This window comes from Mastacembelus armatus, chromosome 24 (genome assembly GCF_900324485.2).
Source record: "Mastacembelus armatus chromosome 24, fMasArm1.2, whole genome shotgun sequence".
Lineage (NCBI taxonomy): Eukaryota > Metazoa > Chordata > Actinopteri > Synbranchiformes > Mastacembelidae > Mastacembelus > Mastacembelus armatus.
In genome coordinates, this window is record NC_046656.1 from 13,493,557 (window position 1) to 13,520,569 (window position 27,013).

A 27,013-nucleotide genomic window follows, 5' to 3' on the forward strand; every position below is an offset into this window, starting at 1 on the left:
TTCACAGTTATAGACAAATTTATTGTACACCACAGCAACATCGCTAGCATGCAAAGTCATATTTTGACACTCATAAGGCATTTTCTCCATGTAAAAGCTGCCTGTGTCACTAGGAAATCCAGGTTTTAAAGTGCAAAGTTCACAGAATGATTAGTTTTGACCTACAGCACTACGTTGTAAACATATCTATTAACCAGACATGTAGTGACAAAAGTAAGATTAGATTACTGTCAATATTACATTACACTATGCAATGACAACAAGCAGACTGATAGATTTACAGGTCTTCATTGTTGCAAGATGTTGAAAAGACAATTGTCACTGGAAGGATTTTGACAGCTGCACACGGCTCTTAGCTTGTTCTTCATTAACATGGAAAGTCACTGGACAAAATCTAAACTGTGTCTGAAGAGTTTGGTCTTAGGCAATGACAATAAAATAAAAAGACATGAACAAATACACTGCCAATTGCTTGCAGTAACAAAAGGGTAAACATCTGACACTGGCATTTGCAGACATGAATATACATACAGAGGACACCACACTGTAAAAAAAAAAAAACAATAACACAGAGCTAACTGGACCGAAACACATGACAATCAGGGACAAACCAGACACCACTGGTTACATTAAACATGATGGCTGCAAGATGGCTGACACACATGCCACACCCAATGCAGTTGATTCACAAAAGCACAGGAGAGGGAGGGGCAGCATCTTAAAACATCACACAACTGAACCATCACAGCACCAACACAGCAGAAGGTACAACTCAAAACACAAGAAAAGGATCCGCTACCTAGTTGGACCATTTTACCCAGGCTAGAACCAAATTATTGCCATTATACTTTGTATTATATCATTATACCTGTGTGTGTGTGTTTGGTTGCACACCAAAAATGGCTTTGAGACATGTTCAATTCTTGCAGAATGAGATAAATTCGCTGCCCGGAGGCTGCCACTGCAGCAGAAGTATGGCATTCAGAGTGCAAACTTGTCGCAGCAGGACACAGGATGTGATGGTGACAATAGAGTCAGGGTGATGGCGCCAACACCTGTGGCTAGTAATAAAGCTGAACTGTTAAACCTGTTTTTCTTGCAAGATTTTAGCAGATGGGATCACTTCAGTAGTAAATGTACTGGCCTAAAGATGGTGCAAATTTCTGTTTCTGACTGTTCAGGCCCTTGTCAATGCACATTTTGATTTCATGTGTTGCTGGTTATTTACTTGAGATGTTAACAAAATGTATCTGAATACTAAGTAGCTTTCTCCCTTAACTATAGGTACAATCAGTGCAGTGGCAATCTAAAATTAGAATATAAAGTATATACACACACAAACACATCCCTATTCTGTACATCAGCTTAAAGATTTATATATTTCTCTGTATATACACATTTATATGGGAAGGAGAAAAAAATAAAGGTTCATTAATTATTTTCTAGTGTTTGACCTGGTAAACTTTGTAGTAAACATTTCCTATTCAGAAGCCTATTGTGGTCATGACTGTGGCGGGTTGTGTTTATGTGTATGCTTTACCTTGAGTCACCTCTAAGGCACACTCACCTTGAAGAATAGCACGTAGATTAGTGGTTATATCTCATTTAAAACACAGCTAAAATCCAAATAATAATTAGAATAAAAACTAGGTGCAATAAATAAATGCCCATTGTTAAAGAAAAAGCACTTTTGGCTAACACTAAAAAGGCAAAAACAGCTACGTCCAAGCGTTAAACACTGAAGACATGTTCTAGAGTTGCGTAAGATGGAAGGTTTTTAACTACCCATATTTCAAACATACACGAAAATACACAGTCAGGTGTAGTTAAATGTGTCTACTTCACATACACTTATTCTGGCCATAAAAATATAACAAAACACAAAAATAAGAAAAACAAGATTGGTCAATCTAATTTCATGGTCCAGAGCAGGATGACATCCTGTAAGGGACTAAAGGATCTCCAAGAATTTCAGTGCTATCAGACATTTCCAATAACTTGGCATGCAAAGGGTCAGCTCATTCTAAAGCCAATAAGTAACTGTGAGTAAGCTGAACTCTTCCCTTATAGTTCTTAGTAATGTCAACTTTAATATCCAACCAGTGGAGTTTCTACTGACATCTAAGGAGACGTGAAGGGAAAATTCTAAATAGAAGTTGCTGCATTTACTGACCTTCCCCAGCTATTTTGGCTGCAATCAACGGAGAAAGGACTCGTCATTTCAGATAAGCTAAGTAAATCAAAAAAAGTGGTTTGTTCTTTAGTTGGCTTCAAACAACTGTGTTTGTCCCCCACATGCCCTGTGGTAGTCTGACTCCATGGTCAAGATACCTTTACAGTGAGGATCGGTTTACCCATATCTCTTCCCTGTCCTCAAATGTTCAACAGTTCTGTAATGTCACTGTAGATCTTCAGCTTCAATACACACAGAGGTCAGGAAACTTCATCTCGTAGATGGGTATAGATCGACTCTGGCTTTGGCCATAACCTGATGAAATGGTTCCAGATGGGCTGGGTGGGGGTCTGTATGCGAAGAGCAAACAGACATCAGTTGTTATCATGATGAGTCCACACCATCATCATCTAATCATCCACTTATTCACTATCACTGCAATTAACATCATTATTAGCATTTTAAAAATTTATTGAAGGAAACAGCTTTGTTTAAATCTAATGGGAACTGTTTCTTACCTGATTGTGATCTCAAAGATCTGGTTGAGCTTGCTCTGCAGTAGCGTGGCCTAGAAAGAACACAGTACATTAAATTAGAAATATCAAGGAGCTTAAAACAACAACAACAACAATAAATAAACAGTTTAAACAATGTCATGGATAAAAGGGAAATGCTTTCGCTTTACCCTGGCACCACAGTGGGCAGCTATTTCCTCAAAAGGAGCCTTCTGGAACTTCTCCACTACTTGTCTCCTCCGCTCCCTCTCCTGCTCCTCCATACCCACACTGTCCACTAGAGGGAGCCAGAAACTATATTTTAATTTCACCTGAATGTCACTGTAGTGTATTGCATTTGGAAGTAATAATGCAATGCAGGATTATTTGTACAGCAGCAAGGACAATCACAACAATTATTTTCATTGTCTCCATTCCACTATTTACATTACAGCTTCTGGGTAGTTACCAAAACTAGAATCTTGCTTGTTAATCTATGGGAATAAAATAAAAGTTTTACAAAAAACAAAACAAAACAAACAAAAAAAAAAACACAAAAGTGTGGTGATACTATGCTGATTAGTGTATAATTTCATAAAATCCTTAAAACCACAGAAGTTTAAAGCTGTGTGGACATACCAATGGCATTCTTCAGGGTTTCAAATGTGATTTCCTCCGCTGGTGTCCTCTACAGAAAAGAATGACAGCAATAAGTTAACCTCTTTTTTTACCTTCTATAAGGTAAAAGAGGTGTAGAGCTCCAAAATGACATTTTATTCTCACAAGCTAAACATCCTCAGTGTTGTGTATTTGAGTTTTAAACCATAAAAAAGTGTGTGTGTTTTATTTCCTTTACCTCTTCTTTCTCTGGACTGTTTCGGGATTCCACCTCCACCTGTAGTGAAATGGTCTCACCAATACTCTTTCTCTTGGACAGTCGGTCCTCATCTGAACAGAGAGTGCATATACTTTTATTTCCTTTCCTTTTTTAAAAGAGAAAACTTAAACAATGCAAAACATATGATATACCACTAATTTTGATGTATTTATAAAATTGAAACAACTGAGTAAACCCAAATGTAAAAACACAGGGGCTAAGTGGTGGCCGGTTCAAGCCCCTGGGTTAAAAATAGGTCTGCCCTGATTAAGTGTCCTTCAACAAAACATTAAATCCTCACTAGCTCCTGGGGGAGCAGTCCACTTCTGCATTCAGTAACCAATAAAGCTTCCACACAAAGCTGTACCAAGCCAGCAAGTCAATAAACACTATTTATCATTATTTACTTGCAGAGAGGAGCACATTGCTACAGTTGACTTTTGAACTCAGTGTTACTGAATAATGCTGGAAAAGTGTTGTCTGGGATTGTTACCTATATACTGTGGGACATAAGGCGTAGCCAGTCTCTCTGTGTTATAACCACTACCTCCAAGGACCTCAGTGATCTTGGACTGGAGGAACAACTTGTCCCCCTCTACTCTTTCCAGTGAAGTAGGAAGCCTATGAAGAAAGACAGTTAGGAATGTTTTGTTATACAGTAGAAAGTAGTCAAACACTTCTTAAAGAGAACTGAATGTGGGTGATACATACTTTGGGTTATCAACGAAGACATCCTCAGGCAAAAGGTACAGACTTTCTTTCTGTCTCACCTCAATTACCTGAAGAGCAGAGGAGAAAGGCAGTTTATTAAAAGAGGTTAATGCCATTCACACACATGCACGAGCACACACACCACACACGGGAGCCCAGGCCCAGACCTCGTGTATGTGCTGGCAGAAGGCTGGGACGGTGGTGAGCTGGCAGATGAGGTTGAGGTAGGCGGCGGAGAGAGCATGAACAGCACAGCGGTTATAAACAGGCAGAGCCTCGTCAGTGGACAGAGCCAGGTCCTGCATGGGATACACAGAAACAGCACAGTGGTATTCAAATTTACCACAGCCACTAATGCACCTTCCTAAAATGCATTAAAACTATATACTTTAGATTTTGTTTTACGTGTCTTGGACAGTGACCATTTCTTCACCTTGTGCTGCTAAAGTGGCTTTTATGTTTATTTATTGCCAGTTTGCAGACTCCACTTAAAGAAGTGTATTTCTATTTTAATCAGCTTTTTTCATCACTGGTGTTTCAAAGCACTTCCTGCATTTAGATAAGTGCTACATAAATTAAATCATTAGTTTATCACAACACTGATCATTGAAGCAAATTCTGTTAGCAGATGATTGTGGCAGGGAGTGATGACAACACATGCAAAAAATTCTGTCCAAACAGAAAAACAAGTAGATATAATAAAATATTACTTGACAGCATTCACACATTCATTCATACCTGCAAGGCAAGGGCCAGGCGAATCAGGTCCACCACCACCTCTTCGTTGGCCAGCTCCACACTCAGAAGACCCAGCAGAGCAAAGAGGGCCTCATAGTGTTGTCGTCCACTGCTCTGCTCCTTACAGCCCAAGTAGATGTGTCTGTACAGCTGCTGGCCATGCTGTGAGGGAGGTTTCACAGGGAAAATAATCAAGAGTCAAGCCAAAGACAGACAGAAAGATTACTTCTGATTTAAAGTACTCTGGTTTTTCAGTTACATTGTGAGAGTAAATGTTTGTACAACTCATCCAGGAAAATGAAAGTGATCCATTTCATTATGTGCATGTTTGAGAATGTGTTCAAAGACGGAAAAGCAGACAGACTGCTGCACATGACATTCAAATTTGAAAAGGTAATGAAAAAGCTGTGTTAGAGCAAGTAGTGAATGTTAAGTATCTAAATTATTATTCATGCTGAATTCCAATGACAGACAAACCAGCTTTAGATGTAGAGACAGTATGTACCTTTTTCATGAATAAGTTGTCCTGTCTGGAGCACTTGTCAACTTTGAGCTTCAGCACTGAGATGTCAGAGATAATGCTGCACAACAAATAATCACAAACTGTCACTGGAGCGCACAAAGAAAAGAAACCACACAGTATAAACTGAGCCCCACAATAAACGAAACCTACATATTCCTACAGACACACCTAATGTTGGAGAACTTGGGCCTGTTGTCGTGTCTGTCAATGAGACTAAGAAGGATTTGGAGCACCAGCAGCCGGACCTCTGGATCCTCGGTCAGAGACAAGGAGAGCAACGGCTCCAGGAAAGAGCTGGGCAGTGCTGTCAGCATGTTGGTGGTCTGGAAACCAGCCGTCACCTGAGAGATTATAGGTCACAGGTTATTTTGAATTTATTTTGAGCAAGATGAACATCCAAGTTAACTGTAGTGTGTGTCATACTTTTACTTCATAACATACTTTCTAATGCCCACAAATGACATGCTGAGTGACAGGCCTACTCTTCTGCTCATAGTTGGAAGTGAGCACTGGGACAAACTCATGATTCTTACGCTGCCTTTGCAAGTCATTCAGCTCTGGTTCAAAAGGACAGACTTCACACACACTTATTCTAACCATGTTGTGTTTGTGTGCATAATGTATTAAACTGGTGATCATGACCTCCTGCTTCAATATTTTACAAAGAACCACATTTTTGAAATTCTATGTATTAATGATTTAGGGATGAACATGTACCTGGACCAAGGACTTGAGTAACATAACCTGAATCATCCTGGTACCCTCAGGCCTGAGGATGGAAGAGAAAATTCAGATTCACATTTAAATCCTGTAATTCACCGGCATTTAGAACCCAACACACGTGTTCACAAATCACCATTGATTGAAGAATGGAACAAGATAAAGCTTACATTCAGTTTTGATATTTAAGATAGCACTGGCTACAGTGCATGTATGCATGTACCATAGTCAACATAAAGGGAACATGTGTGTGGATTAGAGACATGAGAATAACTTACCCAGAGCCTGTGGCGGGCAGAGATGGGTGAACCCCAGGGACAGGGATCTTCCCCATGATAAAGAGCATGACCTCTGACCTCTGGTATGTAGGTAGAGTGTTTGCAAAGGAACCTGAAGGAGACAGAAAGAGATAATCATTAGTGAGATAAGAGGAGGATTGAAACAAATGGAAGAAAGCTATATAGAAGGAGAGCAAACGTTTTGACCAATACTAGCCTGAAGAAGACTCTTAAATGCTCACAGACTCAGTCTGGCACAGGCATAAACATCAACATAAAGTAAACAAGGCACCACAGATAATGTGATCTGGTCCAGGAGTCTGTCTTTCAAAGCCTCCTACACAAACTAAAACACAAAGACATACTGCGCACTGACTCACCGATGGTCCTGATGACAGCCTCCTGCAGCTGCCTCTCTTCATGAGCTTTGATGATTTTGGTGCCGATGTTCGTGCTGCCGTCATATGAGCCAGTCAACTCGTAGTCCACACTCAGACGAAGCTGCCGCAGCAGGGTATTGAACACCTCGAGCACTGTGGGGCCTGGATATGCAAACAGTGAATAATCAAAAGACCAATTTACCCCAAAAAGAAAATAATATAAACGGTGTAAATGATTTAAACTAAGTTACATTATAGTAGCAGCTACCCTAGAGGGCATGTGTATATATAGCTCACCTACAGAGCCGCTGGCTGCAATAGCGGCAGCCTCCAGCAAAACTTCCACTATCCCAGCTCGCACGGTGGCTGAGCTCTTGCTGTTTGCATCCAGGTGGCCGAGAAGCTGCTGGATTACCAAGTGAGAGTGCTGTGACTGAAAACGAAGCAGAGAAAGGATGAATGCATGAAAGAAACCAGATGAAAAAAAAACATGACAAGCAGGAATGAATAGAGAATTACAAGGTGTAAATCAGCAAAAACATGAAAAGAAAAATTAATACTAGTGTCTTTTTTTAGAGTTGTTTTTATTGTGCATCCCTAAATAATGTAATAACCACTCAGAAAAATAAAAACCTGGTACTGTGTAGATCACACAAAATGTTACAGGATTCCATTTAGCTGTGGATTTGAGATTAACAAAGTGAAAGGGGTGACAAAGAGGTCTGTGAGCATAAGCAGGCACAGTATCACTCACCTGGATGGAGTACATGATGATTTTGAAGCAACACACTGCAAAGGTCTTTCCCTCCCATAGAGAGTGGTTATCTAAGTGCCTGGGTAAACACAGACAGGAGGATAGGGATATGGAGGATACAGAATATGTAATTACACATTGCCAGTAGTGATGGAGAGCTGCAACAGATAAAGAGCAAATTTATAGTTCCTCATAAAACCATCACATTTAGGCCTCATATGTTATTTTTTAGTTAAGAAAAATGTACACTATATAAATGAAAACATGTAGGCACAGTGTGTGATTAAAACACACTGTACAGTGGCACAATCCACATTCAGCTACGCATTAAACTCTGTATTTAATATTTTAAGATCATCAGGATGTAAGATGCCAAAAAGTGCAACATATTCACAAAAAGAAAATCTCCAATCAACGCTAACAATCAGGATCATAACATCCGTCAATCATGATCAAAGTTATCAATCATTACTACCAAACAGTTCGTTGGACTGCAGAATGCATGTACGTAGAGACAGAGAGGCAGGAGGTAAATCACTAAAGCATGAAACAGAGACAGTGATGAATGGCCAAGCGCTGGCTCAAAGAACAACCTTCACATATGGCTGTCAGTAAAATGTACAATTATATAAATGTACACTATAGTACATTTTCAGTAGGTTAGCAGTTTTAGCTGTAGCCATGCAAGCACTTTATACACGTTTAAGTGCTGGGCATACATTTTATCTGTATTTCTCAGCGAATCGCTGTTTAACCACCAGCTAATTAAAAATTAACATTATGTCTAGCTCGCTACTCTGACAACAGTACGAAGCAGGAATGAGAAATACTAGCTGAGATGCAGGCAAGTCCAGCAGGACAAAGGATAGACAGACAGAGAAAATTGGCATTCAGCTCAATACGAAAACGGATAAGGATTAACGTCTAGGACTCCGAGATACAGGCACATATGAGTAAAAAGAGAAAAAGGTTAAGGCGAATGAAATTCTACATTCCAGGAAGCACAGTTAAGACAAGTGTTTCAAAAAAGAGAGAGAAGGAGAAAACGAAATAGACAGACAGCTAAACAACAAGCTAATTGTATAGAGGAACAGGCTCAGGGACATCCAAAGTGGAAAAAATGACATCAGAAGCAACATAAAACTGAAAAAACAAACAAACAAACAAAAAAAACAAGGAATCTGCAGTGAAACTACAGTGGTCATAAAATTACAGCCTTGCACTGCAGAACTCAATGTAAATGCAATAATATACAAAGTAAACGTCCCATCTGCATATCAGGCTCTCACATCTAATCAGGAACAACTAAGTAACCTTGCATTGACCTTGTTGTACTCCCTTGGCCAAACTGAAGTAAAGCTAAAAATGCTGCAAAACGACATCCTGAGAAGCAACCTTCCTTCAGGTTTTGTCAATACGTCAAAAACAAAGTGCCTCAAAGGATAAATCACATCTTGTAAATAAAAAGAGTTTGCGGAGCTGCCTCACATCAGCACGGGTGTGACGGCATTCTTGATGTTGCCATAGGCAGCTCGTCCCAGCAGCTCCCTGAAGCAGCGCTCTGTCAGCTCCACCGGGCTTTCCTTCTCTTTCTCCGACGCCTGCAGCGGAGAGGGGGAGCGGCTGGCGATGCAGGTGAGAAAGCAGAAACGAAGAAGAGAAGACGAAAGAGCGAGGTGGAGGCGAGGAGGAAGGAGGGAGGGGAAGGCGAGGCAGGGGGGAGATACAGACAGAAGGGAGAGAAGAGGCAAGAGTTTGAAATCAATTTGATTCAGCAACATAAGCTGCATTTTTACAAAGGTTTAGTTTTTTGTTGTTTTTTTTTTTACATAAAAAACCCCATCTGTACTGCTGTGTCACTGCAACCTTCACTCCTGAGATGACTTTACCCTCTGCAGCTTGTCTGCAGTGAAAATTAAGTGACTGTGCTGGCCACCGTGTATGTACGTATTAGTGTATTGCACATCGCCGTCAGCAGTTTGTGTAAGGGTGTGAGCACTCACAATGGGTCCGGCCTTTTTTTGTTCTCATGCATACTTTAAACCAGCACCACAACTCTATCTTGGCCATGAGCAGCCTCAGGTGGTCCACCAATGATGATGACATTATTTATTAACAGCCTAACTCTTTTATCTTTCCTGCTGCTCCTGTGGAAGAAATGCGACTTCCTGCCTCTTACTTGCTCCCCTAACTGCATAAAAGATCATCCAAAAAAAGACCCTTAAATTTGAGAGCCAACCAAAAACAGCAAATTCAAAACAAGTACAGAATTAATGTACTCACTTAACTATAAAGGCACACACCTAAATGAAGTTTTGTAGCTGCAAATTTAGAAAACACTTGAAAGGTTAAGCATTTGTTCAGCAACTAATTCTTACAAAGCTGCTGTCCCTGTCCCTATCCCCTGTTGAATTGAAAAGGGCATTTCAAAGACCCATAAGAGAGTTCTTTCTGAGCTTTTGCTGCACAGTTTTGCCTAACAGTCTGGAAACTAACAAGGCGACATTTGGCATAAGGAGAGATCAGCGTCTGAAAGCCTCCCCAACCTGACCTCATATCTGTTTCCACTAAAACCTGTTTTTAGGTCTCAGGGATGTCTGAAATGCATGTTTAAGGTGATGATCATTTCAGATAAACATTTTTGCTAAGACAATGTCTGGATGATTTTTTTTTTTTTTTCCAACAACAGACAACCTTAGTAGCCACATAAACATTAAAAACAATCCATCAGTATGGTTAATTGGAAATGTGTAGCATGCACAACAGGGCCTAAAAACATTTTAGTGTCTCCAGTAATAAACTTTCTACATAAATTCCTCTCAATTGTCAGAAGCTAAAACTGTCTGAAGTTGATTTTTAAATGAACTTTCTCATGTGTGTGGGTATAAATATGGAAAAAAGTACCATCTGTCAGTTTAATTAGCCTCTGTACTGACTGCTGTGGGTTTTACAGTTGGTAATGACTGGCTAAACTCAATGTGAGGAGGAATTGAGGATGCACAGCAGGGGCAGGCCTCATACCACACAGAGTGGAGGGAGGCTCAGAGAGAAATTTGTCACTCTGTTGGATTGTGCAGGTCTGTCCATCTGCCTATTTTGTTCAAGATCCTCACCATTGTCATCACTCTGTTTTCCATTATGCACCCTACCAATGTTCTTCTAGCTACCTCCCCCTTTGCTCAAATAACCTTCAGATCTCAGAATTGATGTCAAAGTGAATTTAAGTATGTGGAATACTGCCAAGAAAGGGAGGCTCCTAGATTTTTCTCTCTCACACAGTCTAGCACCATTTAAACCCTCCTCCCTTGCCCATTTTCTCCTCATCTCCTGCTGTTTTTGTCCTTGGATGCTGACAGTGAGCAAACAGATGCCTACAATGGGAGCAGAGCTGTGAGTTTAGTCAGTGATGACAATGATGATGGATGACATGGTTGATGTCTGGCTAGACTGCCAGGACACATATGGCCTCACATAAGACAAACAACACCTGACGGCTACAGCACAGTTGCAGTGAAATGTGTGACAGAGGCGTGGCGGGTCAACAATGACCATGAACTCTTTCACTACATGTTGGCACAGTCTGGCCTGTTTAGTAACGATCAGACATGAGAGCACAGCAAATTGGTAAACTTTATTGTAGAGCTCATAGACTGTTTCTCTTTTTAATTACCAGTTCAAATATCTGTCAGTTGGTTACATTCTCTGGTTCTTGGCTCATTTTATACATAAACCAACAACACATGTAAATTAACTATGAGTATACAAGCAATATGCACAAAATAGAAATCTTGAAAACAACCAGGCAATGACAAGTGTCACTGTGCCCAAATGATGTGGTGATTAAAGTTGAAACAGACATTTAGATGCCTTGGCTGAAGTCTGATAAAACAGTATCATGTGGAACTCACCTCTCTGAACGCTCGCCACTCTGCAGGTTGAAAAGCAGAGAGGGGACAATTTTGTCCATGTGCTGAGGGTCCCAGATGTTGGCCTGAAGCTCATCGTTCACAGTCTTTCTCACCACACCCTGCAGGCCCTTGATACCTGCCATGCGGATCCTGAATGAAATAATCACAGACACATAGAGCAGAAATTATTTGACAGGTAACCAAATCTATAAATGGACAAATATATTTAGAAAATATTTTTAGCTATTTTTGGTCTATATCTGTAAGCAAATGGCTGGAATTGTTCTCAGATGTCACTTTGTCTATTTTAAGAAGATCATAGAAATGACAACCAGGTCAGTTTTAAAAGATTTCACTTTGTTTTAGAAAATACAAAAAATGTCCAGGTGCAGTCTTAGTCTAAAAAAAGGCTTCCTGAAGTAGACTGTTAAAATTAGGTACATAATTCCACCTCTATAATAATCAAGCATCTGTCCACTCACTTGGTGCGGATGTCAGGATCCTCAAAGTTAGAGTGGCACATCTCACTGAAGCGTGACACAAAGAAGTCATAGCTGCGGTGGTACGATGGCGTATCCTCTTCTATGTTGGCAAACTTCACAAACTGAGAAGGAAAAGAGATGAGGAAAAATTGAAATAGCACAGGTTTTATGTCAAACATAAATTTGGAATAAATAAAAAGCATTTAATGAAATAACTCTAAATCCTCCTAGTGAAAATCTCCCAAGTTAAAGTCAAGCTGTAGTGCCATAACATCTCATTAAGAGTGAAAAGAACAGGGCAGACGGGGGCTCTCCCACTGGGCCAGAAAATGTCACCATTCAAACATGCTGACATTCAGCTTCACAGCACACTGCAATTAATGAATTATGAATTATATTTCTCTACAACTAAGACTGAAAGGTTACCACCTGAAAAAAAAGAATGTTCAGTAAAGTAATTACAGTACATCAAATCCCCCTTCAAAAATAGAGCTCAGATAAACACAGTAACCCATAATGCAAGGCTAAAAAAGTAGTTTAAGTAGTAAATGAACATCAATGAAAGTTCCTGGTTAATGTACTTCCTCTGTACAAAAAGAATGTTTGGTGTGGTTTTAAAATTAAGTGAAGTACCCTTGAGCGAATTAAATGAAGTGAACCAATAATTGTTCCTGTGTAGCTGCTCGGCTGCTGCAGTAAATTGCTGTAGCTGTTGATACCTGGAAGCTGCTCGGTATTACTGGTAGTAATATTTAGCAGCTTCCAGTTAGTAATGTATCAATTCTGTGTCCGCAGAAACATGCTATCTAACTGAAAACTTTAAGAATAGGATTTAAAAGCACAGCGAGCTGAGATTAGAAATGTTTTTGTTGCAACTGAAGGCTAGACCAAGAGAAAATAAGCACTGCTTCAAGTCTTGTCTATCACATAGTCATCGATAAAGTCTACAGCAGGTAGACAGAAGCATTAACTCAAGCACTGACGTGTTGAAGATCTGGGTGTGTTAGAAACAACTCTGCAGAAAAAGGTTTTAGGTCGGTGAAATAGAGTGTGAGAAAACCTGGCCATGATTGAGCCCTGAGGTGACAAACACTGTGGTATAGTGGAAATTAATTTTATAGTTCTAAGTTAGAGGAAGACCAATGTTTTGTCTGCACTAAGAAGGCCTGATAAATTCCAACTAATCCTAAGAAATAATCTAAATGTTTAACAGGCACAAAGCCTAATATCACCAGACATCGTGAAAATCTGCTACTGAAAAGCTCTGTGATTAATTACAATTAATTACACAGCATTCAGATGTGTGTGTATAATGTATGTGCATGAGTGTAACAGTATGGCCTTGCATCAGTCCGAAATGTGAACTCGCAAGTGTGTGCAAGAGAGAACGATAGCAGGAAGATTATGTGCAAGAGGCTGGCGTGTCTCGTCCATCTGTGTAGATGACTGCAGAGCTTTGCCAGCGTGGTCTGCAGCTAATCTGATTTCCTTCATGCGTCCTCTGCTGACCCGGCCGGCGGTGCTGATAGCTGCTACCCACATCAGAGGATGCTCGTCACTCCCACTCCGTCTGCCCACCATTCTCACAGCTGAGCTCTGATCCTTCTCAAACACTAACACAGTATTTCTCTCTAGGTTAATATCTCTTTCCATCACATGAGCAAAGTAAATGCACCCTGTCAACATCTGATTAGATAATACCGCTAAATCCACTGAAATGGATAGAAACAGCTCAACTAAGACATATAACAGTTTGAGGATGTGGGTATTTATTTAAATTCATATCAGTTAAAAAATGTGTTTTAGACATGATTCTTGTTATCAAATATGTATGGCTAGGCAGGTTTTTTTGTTAGTTATACCGTAAATCAGTAGCAATCATCATACAAGTTCAAGTTGGATAGTCTAGTTTCTCAACATCTGTCACTGGGTTTGTTTATATCCATGCCTTTTTGTATAGAGCAGTATAACTCAGTTAATATTATTTTTACTTCCACAAAGCAATATAGATCTAGCTGAGCAAAAATGAAAATGCTTATCATAAAAGAGGAACAGATCCACCAGTTTTACAATAGGTATGTATTTCCTTCTTTGGTTGTTTCAGACAAAAATGTGATGAATTCCTAATAGTATCATTTTGGACACTCACTGAGTTGGTTCCTAGGATCTGCAGGTTGGGCTTGTCTGACTCTAGCAGCTTGCGCACCATCTTAAGAAAGCTCTCGACAAAAAGATTGATGCTCTGACAGTGACAGGCCATCAGCAGCTGGTCTAGGGCTTCCATGGCTATGCACACATACCTGAAGAGGAGAAGAGAAACACAGAGACATCAGAATTAAATCACTGACCCTGTAGGCAAATATAATCTGTAAGTGGACATCTGAAATGGAAATTAAAATAAATGCATACATTGCATTCTAAATGGTTAAAATCTCACCACAACAGAAAATAAAATGTGACAAGCTATAACAGACCAAATCTGCAGACTCACATACTGCACAGATTTCAGACGGACTCTGCCAAATGAAATCTGTACAGGCTGTTTACATAGGCAAGAATCATAACATGGCATCCAAGTCATGAGTCACAAAAGACAACAAATTCTGTGGCATACAAAGTAACTACAGAGTGCATACATCAACGTCAATAACCTGAAACCAGCCATACTGTTCTTATTAAAAAATGGCCAACCTGCCTCCTCATCTACTCAGCTGTCATGTGGAGTGCCAGATCAATGATTACTGATTATACAGATGGAGTGTGATCAAAAACACATTAAGAACACCACCTAGGGCCATAATTTCACAGTTCTTTATCAGGACTGCATGTATGCATCATTTTAGATTGATCGATAAAGGAAATTTTAAAAGCACAATTTTAAGCACTTCTGATGGACTGTCAGTGTAAATCTCTAATGAAAGACTATTACCGTGCATGCACCACTTGACCCATTACTTCATAGAAAACAAAAAAAAAAATCCTCCCAGTATTTTACCGTATTAGCTTTGATTTTGTGAATTTTCCATCAGTCAACATGTGGAGTAAATAATATACAAAATGTTAAAACAGTATTTTTTGATTTGGCGAATGACTGCTGATGCTCACCCATATCTGTGCCGGGCCACATCCCTTGACAATCTCTCAGACAGGTAGGCTCCGATACGGTCAAGCTTCTCTGGAGCTGACAGTGCGTAGAATGTCAGCTTCTCCATGTTGGCTTTCACCAACCCATCCTGGTAGGGTGACAACGGAAGAAGAAGAGAGAGAAAAAACAAGATACACAAGAATGTTTAAAGTCTGATTCACTCAATATATATCCATAGTTGATGTCACCATGCTCGCAATGCTGTATGTATTTCTCCTTTAGTCCCAAATTGTAAGAGTAGAATATTTCACCTCCTAATTTGCCCCTGGACCTACTTCCCTGCTCTTCAGACTGGTCAGGGGCAGGAGAGAACTAAAAACATCTATAGTACATTGAGACACATGCAGACAAGTGCCAAAACACGTAGTCAATTAAGTAGTCCTCTGAAAAAAATAATAGAAACTTAGGCTAGAACATCATAACGTTGGCAGGACCACAAAGACGTGATGGTAGACTAGCAGAATTATTTGGTTATACACTCAAAGTTTCCTGTACAAAGCTTTGCAGGGCAAAGGAACAATATCGTTAATTCACAATTAGCTGGGAATATGTACACAGTAACCACTAGCTTTTTCACAGCAGACATTCTGACCTGTTATAATAGGAAACAGCATATTCCCGTAAGTAGAAGCTTACTTCAGAGATCTGCACAGGGCCACGACTCCGCTTCTGCTGCTTTTCTCTGCCTCTCCAAAACATTCTGTGGCTGGAATCCATAACTGATCACACAGCCAGAATACTGCAGCTGACTATGAAACAACACCCTCCAGCTGAAAAGCTGATTTTGGATTTTTGTTAATTTGATTAAATCGTTTTGTAGTTGTATAAATTAAGCATATCAGCTTTGGCAGGCTGCAAACAGACTAAATCAATGGAAGTCAAGGTTTCTCTAAAGTGTTTTTCCTACTAGTAAATCCCAGTCATATCATTTCGTGTGTACAGGAGACACATGCAGAGAATCACCTTCCCACCAGTTACCTTGGAGAAACACTGTACACACAGAGACACACATGCTTGCACAGTGTGACACAATTTTGAGTAAGTGTTATCGTTATTCCCAAGATGCTGGGATAACTTTAGTTACAGTCTCAGCCATAGTGGCATAGAATCAGACTTGGAATCTATTCTTGGTAATATTATGTGCATGCATATAGCCCCAAACATGGAAATAAGGTCTGTGTGTACTAGTATGTCCCATGTACTGCAGTTTTGGCTGCAGATCTGATAACTAAAGTGGGTTACTGCAGCAGCACAGAGGCATTTATGTGAAGTTCCTACTGTACCAAATAATCTCATTTTCTCCACCCAAAAGATTTATCTTTGAGTTATCTATGTCAGGTGTTAGTTAATCAGAGGAAATGATAGCAAATGTGAGGTCTGTGGTTTGACACCAAAAGCTTTGAAGAAGTCTGTTATGTATGGAGGTGGTGCAAAGTTTTCTTATCACCTCTACCTACACTGAATTTATACTGATTAGGAACTGCAGCTAAATCTGGTACAGCACAATGGTTTCTCAGATTTTTGAGATGTTCTGTTATGCACTGTCCTATCTAAATTTAATTTTATATCCCAATAAACTAATCTTTTGCCTACAATTTACCTAATGCAAAGCAACCCCCATATGATTTCTACATGTACATACGCAGAAGATCAAAGACAGAAAGACAAGGCATTACAGAAGAAAGAAAGTGTCACTTGAGCTTCTCACCTCTGGGTCTTCTGGGAAGATGTTGTCTACCAGTCTCTTGTAACGAGGCCTGAGTGCCCCACAACAACCACAAACCCCTGAGAAAAAATTAAGATGGGGAGGGAGGAGAGAGAAAAACAAAGAGTGAAAGAGATGGGCAATTAGACTTGTGCAGTATGACTGACAGAAATGCAATAAAACTCCAAGAAGGAGAAAACATGTCTTCTTTTCTTTTCCCTTCTCTGTTGCAGCACTATTTGTCTATTATGTGAATGTCTGTTTAAATGAAAGAACATAGTGCCAAAGTTATATGGCATGGTATAAAAAAGCCATTTGTTCCAACGTCCACGTTAGAAACACTACATACTCAAGGCAGAGTCAAAATCGCTTTACGGGAAATAGGAACTGGGATAACTTATGGTATACAGTAGTTTTAAAGTAGCTAATCAATTTACATTAACAACATACTATATATGATATTAAATAGGTTTTATACTACATATAATTGACAGCAATATAGTTAGGATCTTATTTAAGAGACAGACTTAAATATAAATGGACACTCGATTAATTTTACTAGGTGCAGCTGTGTTGCCTGCAGCAACAAGTAAAAGTAATCAGTCGTGTAGAGAAGCAGAGAATTTTCAGGGGACCTGCTGAATATGGAAAGGCAGACTGAAGGAGCTCTATCCATAACCTTAATTGTATCTGGATAAAAAGCATAACCAAATCTCAAATACCCTGTTGCCCACCAATGTACACCAATGGTGTAGTTAGTAGCAGCGACATGATATACTATCATGCAAACTATAGATTCCGAGACTAAATACAAGAGAATAGACATGTTCTTTTCTTATGACGCTTCTGGCAAACAGGAGCTTGGTTGGCACCTCCACAGTGCAATACAATAATACAATGAATAATTTTCCTTCTGACTTTGCATTGAGGAGAAAGACAGTTAGATAGTCAGTAAAAGCTGGAATGTGATTGGTTGATGGAATTCAGCAGTGGTGAGTCATAAGGGACTCTGGGAGAGCGCAAAAAACAAAAAAAGGGATAACCTAAAAAAAAAAAAATGAAAAAGATGCATTTAAGCCTTCATATAGACCTGCATTAGAGTTGTTATATTCCAAAGTCAGAATTGCTAATGTAAAAAGTAGGTCATCACACTGGCAGTAATATAGTCTCTTGCCAAATACAGACACGAAAGATTTAGTGTACATTAGACAAAAGCAAACTAATCTGCAAAGAAACAGCTTTCCTTCTTTCCTTCCTTCCTTCCTTATTTTAGTTTGCTGTTACACAGATTGAAGCCTTATTTGGTATTTTGGCACAAAAACCTCACACTGAAAGCATGTTGTCCACACATTATCAGGATTATCGGGTGCACAACTGCTACCCCACTCTCACATTACACTCTACCCAATATACAGTATATTTTCCCTTGATACATGATACTTCATGATTCATGACAACATATTAAATATTTTTAATATACCAGAAATGTTCACAAATCCTTTAATCAACCAACGCAGCCAATGATTGTTGCCTCTGTTTGCACTATAAAACACCCAGACTCTGTACAACCCAACTGTAGTGCTTCATGTAGAAACACATACACACAAAATATATAATATCAATATAAAATAGAAGAAAACAGCAGCTTCCTGCTGAGTAACAACAATTCACAAGACATAGAACAACCAAGATTTCCAGGCAATACAGTTAAGTTGCCAGTTTTATACACAGTAATAATCAGTATTTTGAAATTTAACGAAGATGAAGAAGCAATGCACACAGCATTTCCAGGGATATGCAAGACAAACGACCCACACAAAACAGAACCTCCAGCTAACAATTATTTTCAATTATTGACCGATCTGCCAGTCATTTTCTCTATTATTTGGGCGTATTCTATAAAATGTCAGAAAACAGAAAAATGACCATCACATTTCCTATAACTCAAAGTGATGTCTTCAGATTGCTTGGTGTGTATTCAACCAATAGCGTGCAATTTTAAAGTATTCTGTTTACTATCAAACCATCACGTTGGTATTTTTGGCATGATTGCATAAAAACAAATTGCAGTTATCAAAATAGTTGCCAACTAATTATCTGTTGATTTCAGCTCTAGATTACGTAGTATGAATGTCATCACAAGTCCATCCATACAAAATTAGTGGGAATTTAACTGTTATTGAGTCAACTGAAGATTTCCAGATGATGATTTAATTAATATCCTGACTATTTTGCTTGGTTTGGAACACAATAAGAAACATGTAGGTAGGAGTGTTGTAGGTGCTGTGGCTGTCCTGTAAAAAAATGTTCCAGAGGCAATGAAATTCCCTCCTTTGGTGTATGATCTTACATTTAAAGTGAAAGTGACTTATATGGTGACCCATACTCAGAATTTGCGCTCTGCATTTAACCCACCCAAATGCACACACACACACCATGAACACACACTCAGAGCAGAGGGCAGCCAATGCTGTGGCACACAGGGAGCGGTTGGGGGTCCAGTGCCTTGCTCAAGGGTCTCACCTCAGTCATGGTATTGAAGGTGGACTGGGCGCTGGTTATTCACTCCGTGCCACCGACAATTCCTGCCAGACCTGAGACTCAAACCTGCAATTTTCAGGTTACAAGTCTGACTCCCTAGCCATTAGGCCACGACTACTAACATTCTGGTGTGTTATCTGTGGCTACGCCTGGGAGAAGGGAAGTCTGTGTAGGCAGGATGTCCTTGAAGAGCCATCTTTACCGTCTCAGCTACTTGAGAGTTAAAAGACCCTTGTGTTTCAAGGCCTCTGCCTTCTTAGAGTCCTACCAAACTCTGCAGCAGGAGGTCTGATGCTCAGGCTTATCTCTGAGAGCTGTGTCTATTCATAGCTGTGCTCCTCTCTTCTCCATCACTTCAAACACTAATGAGACCTCTGCACCTCTCCCTCAATCCTGCACTCACCCATCCTCCCTATACCCTTCCTGTACTGGCCCAGGGTTGCCAATGAATTAATGAAAATGCAGGAGGTCCTAGTGTAGGAAGGAAGAGATTGAGGACAAAGGGGGCGACATAGACACAGAAAGGGAAAAGGAAAAGGGAAAGACAGAGACATTGTGTGTGATGGGGGTGGTGGATTGTAAGGCACTGAATGAGTCACAGATTAGTGCTACTTATTCTGCTGCATATTCTCTGTCCTGTTAAAAGCTGTCCTGTCCTCTCGGTCAGCACTAGAGGCAAAAGAGACATTTAGAAGCAGTAGAGCGGTAACAATTTCAAAGGGTAAACTTTGTAGTGTTATTGTTCTAAGTATGTTTAATCATTTCACCAACTCAATGTAGGATCTGCAACTTTCAATGCAAATAATTATGAGCAAGGTAATGTTTTCTTTTTCTGTCCTAAAAGTTGTTGCTATTGTTTGTTTATGGACAGCTGGATAACCCATTGTTTTATACAGCTGAGCAGTTGTTTGTTTTTTTGTGAAAAGGCCAAATCATCTTAAAGCAGAAAAGTATTTTCCACACAATTTGAAATATTCACAATATTCTGCTTCTACCTGCCTCTGTCTGCTTGTAACTTCACAATGTGCTGACAATGCATAGAAAATATATTCGTTACTTCACTGGAGACTTTTTGAAACTTCTATGTAGTTTCAGCATTGTGTTCAGATTTGGTTAAAAAGTTATTTTCTGTCTGTGGTGTTGGCAATGGTGGATTAGTGTGGAAAAAGCTAAGAGTGGAGCAACAAGGTGGGTGTACAAGAATTTGGATGACAGCGGTGTAAAGTACACATAGCAGGGGGCCTCACGACATCCACCCACTCTGCATGGCAAACTGACAACATATTCAGGGGCTGGACACAGTCCTCCTCCACTCTTGCATACACACTCAACACATGAACCCACGCACAAACATCCTCACACACACCTTGAGAAGCGTTTTACTGAGGAACAATGAATTGCTGGTTGTTGGTGGATAGAACAAGATAATAAGATAAGGCGGACATCTCTGCAGCCTGGTGTAACAAAGTTGGGGAACTCTGGCCTGTGTGTTACCTACTTGTTTCATTGGCTGGAAGATAAGCTACACTCCCAATGCAGGATTAATTTATGTGTGCATATATGTACAAGTCTGAGGGGCCTCCAGCCTCCAAATCACAACAGAAAGGAGACAGCCAATCACAATGCTATTTTTACCCATGTAACAGTGGGTTGGTACATCAACAGATTACACCCTCCATTTCCCCCAGGATGTCAGCTTAACATTTCCACTTAGGGTGAGAGAGACAGAGACAGGGAGAAAAATAACTGCATGCTGAGTGAGAGAAATAGGGGCAAACAAAAAATAAATATCCCTGAAACACCTTTGCACTTCCTATAAAAGAAAGAAAATCTCCATATATGACAACATTGACACCGATTACAAAAACTCACGCACACACACACACACACACACACACACACACACAGAGGTAGCGGTGTGACAGGTAGCCCAACACATCTTGCAGTGTCATATCTGCACCTGCTTTCCCAAAGCTGCTCTGTTGCACCCAAAGTCACGTGGCTGAAAAGAGCAAATAAATGTAATCCTGATGACCTGCAAGGAAAATATGAAACACTTTGTAGATCTGTGTGCTTGTGAGAAAGGATGAGAGAAGTGGAAGAGTCAATACACATTTAGACCTTACCTTCACCTGAGGTCATGCAAAGCACTGGTTTTACAGGCCACACTCACATGCACCTGTACGGTACAAACTCAAAGAGCACACATTTTGCTATCCACATCATTCAATTGCAAGCTGTGTACGTATACCTATGCAAAATACATGACACTTCACATCATGGTTACAAAGCATGTTGGCCTTTAGGGGTGTTATTACATAAGAGGGACTGGGGATAGACAGACCAAGTTCTGCTATTTTTACACCAGTAAACAAGGAGGAACAAATCATCTCTAAGAAGCAGATTCAAATGCAAGCACACAGCAGAATCCACAAACACGCTGTACGAGAAAAGAGAGAGTGTAAGTAAATAATGAATAATGAGCAAAGCTGATTCAACAGTCAACCGATATGCAAATAAGATGTCATTCTGTGGATATGGGAAGGCTGTATAGCAGCTGAGGAGAGGAGGCGAACATCACAGAGAAGAGTCTGATAGCAATAGGGAGAAATTTCTGTCACCAAGGCATGTTGAGAGTGGCAGCTATTCTAATCCAGCGCATATATAACCACAGAGTCAATTTGCTCCCCGTTCCTCTCAGTAACAACAAACCCTACCTACAGAGAATATATTCTTTCAGGCTACTGACACACATACACACATGTCAAAGACGTAAATGCACATTATATTAACTTTTTTTCCCCACCATCGAGCATGTACACTGTGCCAGATTCAAGGCACACATTCAATCCACCAAGGGTGGCAGAAAACATGGCTGGTACAATGCGATCAACACAGTGATGTACAGACCCAACTGCCAAAATCCTCATGACACAAGGCCAATCCCACACTATGATTCACAGTCACTAAAAATGGGCCATGAGGGGCTCAAGTCCAGCCACAGTGGAAGCCGAACTCAGCTTGATCTTTCAGTGTCTGCCTTGGTAATTCATTAGCCTAGTAACCAAAGCCGTTTTCCATCAATAGTCTGCACACTCAAAGCAAAGCTGCCTACATTTTTAATTAGCACTAATCAATGAACCATGAATCAACATGTCCCAGGAAAACCAGACCTTCAGTGAATGACAATATAATATTTTACAAAAAAAAAGAAAAACAATCACTCATGATCTGAACATTTATAGAAAAGTATCCCAAACTTTTAATTTAAATGACACATATAGTATTTTCACGAGTCTGCATTAATTTATCTTTTCATACCTAAAACGCTGAAAAATCATAAAAGCTATTAACCATCTATATTGGAAGCTTGGAAACATCTGTCTATCACACAGACAGTTAGCCGAATATATTACAAGTGCAGAGAACACAACATTACTAACATAACAGAAAGAAACAATGCAAGTAAAAAGTGTATATTACCAAAAATAAACATCTTCAAAATGGTGTCTCCTTGTAAGCTAATAACAAGTAATTTAACAGAGAATCCTCAAAAGCAACCAAGTTCCCATAATGCGCTTTTAGGAGATGTTGCACTAATGACAGCTGCAGTCATGCACAAGAAAGCTTAGAGAAAATGAGTTCATAGAATGCAGGAAAACTGGATGTTTCACATTACTCACGTGCTTACGCAGCTGAGAACACACACACACAAATGCACAATGGAAGAATGACTGCAATTCTTACCGTACATCGATCGTGATGTTGGAATCTCTTATTACAGATGCTTATTTTTCCTTAACGCAGCTTCAGTTGCTCAAACAGACCCACTGCTGTGGCAAGAAGCACTGAAAATGCACACACACCACTCACTGTGGATAAATGCCTGCACGTGTGCTCGGAGCTAAAAGGCATATGAAAGCACACTGTGATTGGTGCAGAGCCTGGCTTGATGCAACGAATCTCACACACTCTCCCTGCCACACAGACACATACACACACTAGCATATATATTCACACGCACAGAAAATGGGGCTGAAAGGCAACGTCAGAGCGACGCGTGCAGTGATGACCTTGGATTTTCCTGATTGTCTTCTGCCACAGTACTCCTTCCAAAAGGAGTAATGCAGCTATCGCATGCAGCGGCACATATAAACACACCCACCTCGCATCATTTCTCTCAGTTGCAGAGAATGAAGCAGAGGGGAGGGGGGCTTTCTCCTTTTCTCCACCCCCTGCCAGTATCACTCTTTCTCTCCTCACTGTCATTCATCTTCCCATTTCTTCTCCTTTACTTTTAGTTTTTCTTTCTATTCTAATGCCACTTTCCCCAACAGCTCCTTCCATTTTCTACTAAAATTAAACATCTGTTTTCCTTCTCTCTTCATTTTCTTGGGATTGACAATCCACTTTTTGCTCCATCAGCATCAGCAGCTGGTGGAAACCTCAAATAAACCTGTTATTCCTTTAGTCTTCTATTTATGCAGATAAACTGTAGAAAATACATGATGATGTAACTATGTTTATTGGAATTTACATTTTTAAAAAGATGTAAACTGTGCAATACTTCAAGGTGTCAGTGTTTACTCATTCTCTCCCAGGTTTCATTTTTTAAAACCACAGTGCAAAATATACAATGTGTTCAAGCAGCTGGTTGCCATCTCTCACATGGCAGAGCTTCTCACCTGCACAATAACAATGTGATAATGCACCACACAAGCAGAACATTCAAATCAACTCATCCGTTAATCTACATTAACACTCAGCCATACTATGACAAACAGAAAATCAGACATGATGTTTGCATAACTGGCTCTAATGCATGAATTTTCAGCAACACTAGAAGCCACCTGATGCTGCAGTGCCCTTGGAAAAGCATGAACGATTACATAAAATATAGCTTGTCCATACTTATTTTTTCTGGTTCACAATTTTTTAGTCTTCCAAATGTCAGGCCTGAATTTTGAAGACTACCTATCAGCACAACATATGAGGTTCTGTCAAGAACTGATAGCACTTTTCGCTAGAATATTATCCACTGCATACACAACAGCTTGAATGCGATTTAATTAAGATTAAACTCCTTCAGAAGAAATTTATCTTTACACTTAATGTGAATATTTTGATTTTTTCACTTTGGTTGAACAACTGGGTCACTGGGGTGATACCACTTTGCCTCAAATGACTGACATTATGCACAATCAAGCTTTGTTTTCATTGCATGTAGGGCTGCAATAGATTTATCAGAAGGCATTTTAGTAATACAAGATTTTATGAATCAGTCAGTCAAGATAAAAGAGTATAAAATCAATTAAATATGACACAGGATGAAAATAATGAGAATTCTCTTTAATTAGTCAGAACTGTTAAACAGCATTCTGTGAATACCGATTACAGGTACTACCAAATCTCCACAGGTACTATGAATCAACCTTACAAGATAAGGCAGTTTGCAGCATGTCAAACCCCAAATAGGTGCCTTGATTTGGAGCATGACAAATTGTTATGTCAGACATCATAGAAACATATGTAAGAAAGCAACTTTTCAGTGAAATATAACTTAGAAACAGAGAAGGATGCAGAAAGAGAACAGAGGTGATAGTGTTGTCACTCACCCTTGCCAACGCGATGGTCCAGAAGGGTACGACAGTCCAGTGCCAGCCTCTGAGAGGCCGGGACATCAGGCGCAGGCAAGGGCATGGCATGCAACCAAACACACAACAACCACACACACACACACACACTCATACACAGACTACTTCCTTCACAGAAAACCTCCTAACCAATGTCAAAAACACACATGTAAAAGTACATGCATCAGAAACCTCTCTAATAAAACAGTAATAATTATTTTTAAAAAATGACTATTATATACTAACTAATTCAACCACCTTAAGTTTTACACTTCCTTAACTCTTAAATTACATGCAAAAATGGGTTCACACAAATGCAGCCACAACTGCCCTCTTTGACTACCATTAAAAACTACACACATGCACAAGCAAATACACACTTCTCGTCAGCCAAGCCTTAACAGAACTCAGCTCCAACTTCGCGTAAAGTTTGACACCAGAACAAACTCACAAACTCACTTAAGCATCCCTGCTGAACACCAACGTGTATGTCCTTGTCTCAAGGCTTCTTAGTAATTTATGTTAGCACATCAGCAAGTTGACGGTATTAATGAAGAGATTAGCGATTAGTTCTTCAGTAGCAGCTCTGCTGTCTGCCTGTGACTCGCTCATTAATAAACATCTCACTGGCACAAAGGGCCTCACTGTCCACCAGAAGTCTCTCTCTGGGCGAGAGACAGAGATGGGGGGGGGGGGGGGGCTGGACAGCAGCTTGGAAACAGTAGAATAGGCATTCGGTCAGTGGGCTTGATGTTTGAGGAATGTAGCCATCAGCAGATGCTAACAAGAAAATCTCCGGTGAGTGATTTCTTTCTCATCACACACTTGGCTGTAAGAATAAACTCAAAACCTAGGGCACTGATCCAAAGCTTCTAACAGAAAACATTTTCACAAACAGCAGTGATTTATTGTGGATCTGGATAAGGAAGGTAATTTTTAACTTCCTAAGCAGAACCTTATTTCTGCACTGCATTAAATTCAACGTTGAACGGGTTATGTGTCCATGCAGAGTTTAAGCAGGTGTATAATAGTTGGGTGTTAGCTACTCACCTGTCATGACAGATGCTAGTCACAAGGTGGCGTTGCTCTTTAAGGTTCACAATGGCAGGGATCCGGGCGGCACTTCAACCCAGCACTGAGTCTCCACCGTCGCTTCGAAAATCAGGAAAATTGCTGGATTTTCTTTGGCCTATGGAAATTAGTATACTGACATTAGCTGACATGCTAAAAAATACTGTTGATTTACGAATATGTTTAAACATTTCAATATACAGACAATACCTGATGCTAACATTTACCCGACGAGTGACGAGCAAATGATGTTTTGCTGTCTCATAGCAAATATATTGACAGAAATCCAAACGGCTGCCGGTAAATTGATGTAGCGATAGCAACGCTAACTTAGCTGCTATACAGGTTTTCATTTAGCTTGGTTGTCTCTTGGAGTTACGTGTTTCGACATAAACACTTGTGAAAACTAACCCTTAACCAGGCTAAGTCATACAATTCAGCGTATTTAGACATATTGTATTGCTAACTATGCTAACAGTCGCTACCTGCTTGACTTGCTTAACGAGAAGACTCCGGCTGCGCCTTTTTGGGTTTATCACTGTCGACGTAACGCTACGTTACTTACCATAAAGTGAACAAAGTTGAGATCCTTAACATGTATGACATACGGACTGTTAATATCAGCCACCCTGGCTAAAGTTCAGCTCTACAATGCGTTCAATTAAACACAACACCGGTTTTATTCATCCTTTAGCTACCAGCTGTTGCTAGCTAACAGTTAGCTAACTAGCTAGCTGTATATATGTGACAGCCCACTCGACGGTATCCTTAGCAACGTTTGAACACATGCAGTCCACGCGTACAGTACTGGTTTTCTCTCTATAGATTTTATTAGTAAAATGATATAAAGAAAAACTAAATAATAACAATTGGTAACGTT

The 27,013-nt window shown here is 39.9% G+C and overlaps 1 protein-coding gene across 1 annotated transcript; it reads right to left on the reverse strand.

Moving 5' to 3' along the window:
* Positions 1-2,417: 2,417 nt before the first annotated feature.
* Positions 2,418-26,074, reverse strand: LOC113137095 (protein EFR3 homolog B). The gene is made up of 23 exons (XM_026318489.1): positions 25,045-26,074; positions 16,892-16,968; positions 15,144-15,271; positions 14,188-14,338; positions 12,039-12,160; positions 11,557-11,706; positions 9,137-9,271; positions 7,649-7,727; positions 7,192-7,327; positions 6,895-7,056; positions 6,515-6,626; positions 6,234-6,285; positions 5,685-5,857; positions 5,499-5,574; positions 4,994-5,155; positions 4,423-4,554; positions 4,256-4,323; positions 4,038-4,165; positions 3,524-3,615; positions 3,307-3,355; positions 2,859-2,965; positions 2,692-2,741; positions 2,418-2,523 (listed from the first exon to the last, which is right to left on the reverse strand). Exons 1-23 carry the CDS (start codon positions 25,175-25,177, stop codon positions 2,418-2,420), a joined length of 2,580 nt encoding a protein of 859 aa, XP_026174274.1. The 5' UTR covers positions 25,178-26,074.
* Between the last annotated feature and the right edge of the window lie 939 nt (positions 26,075-27,013).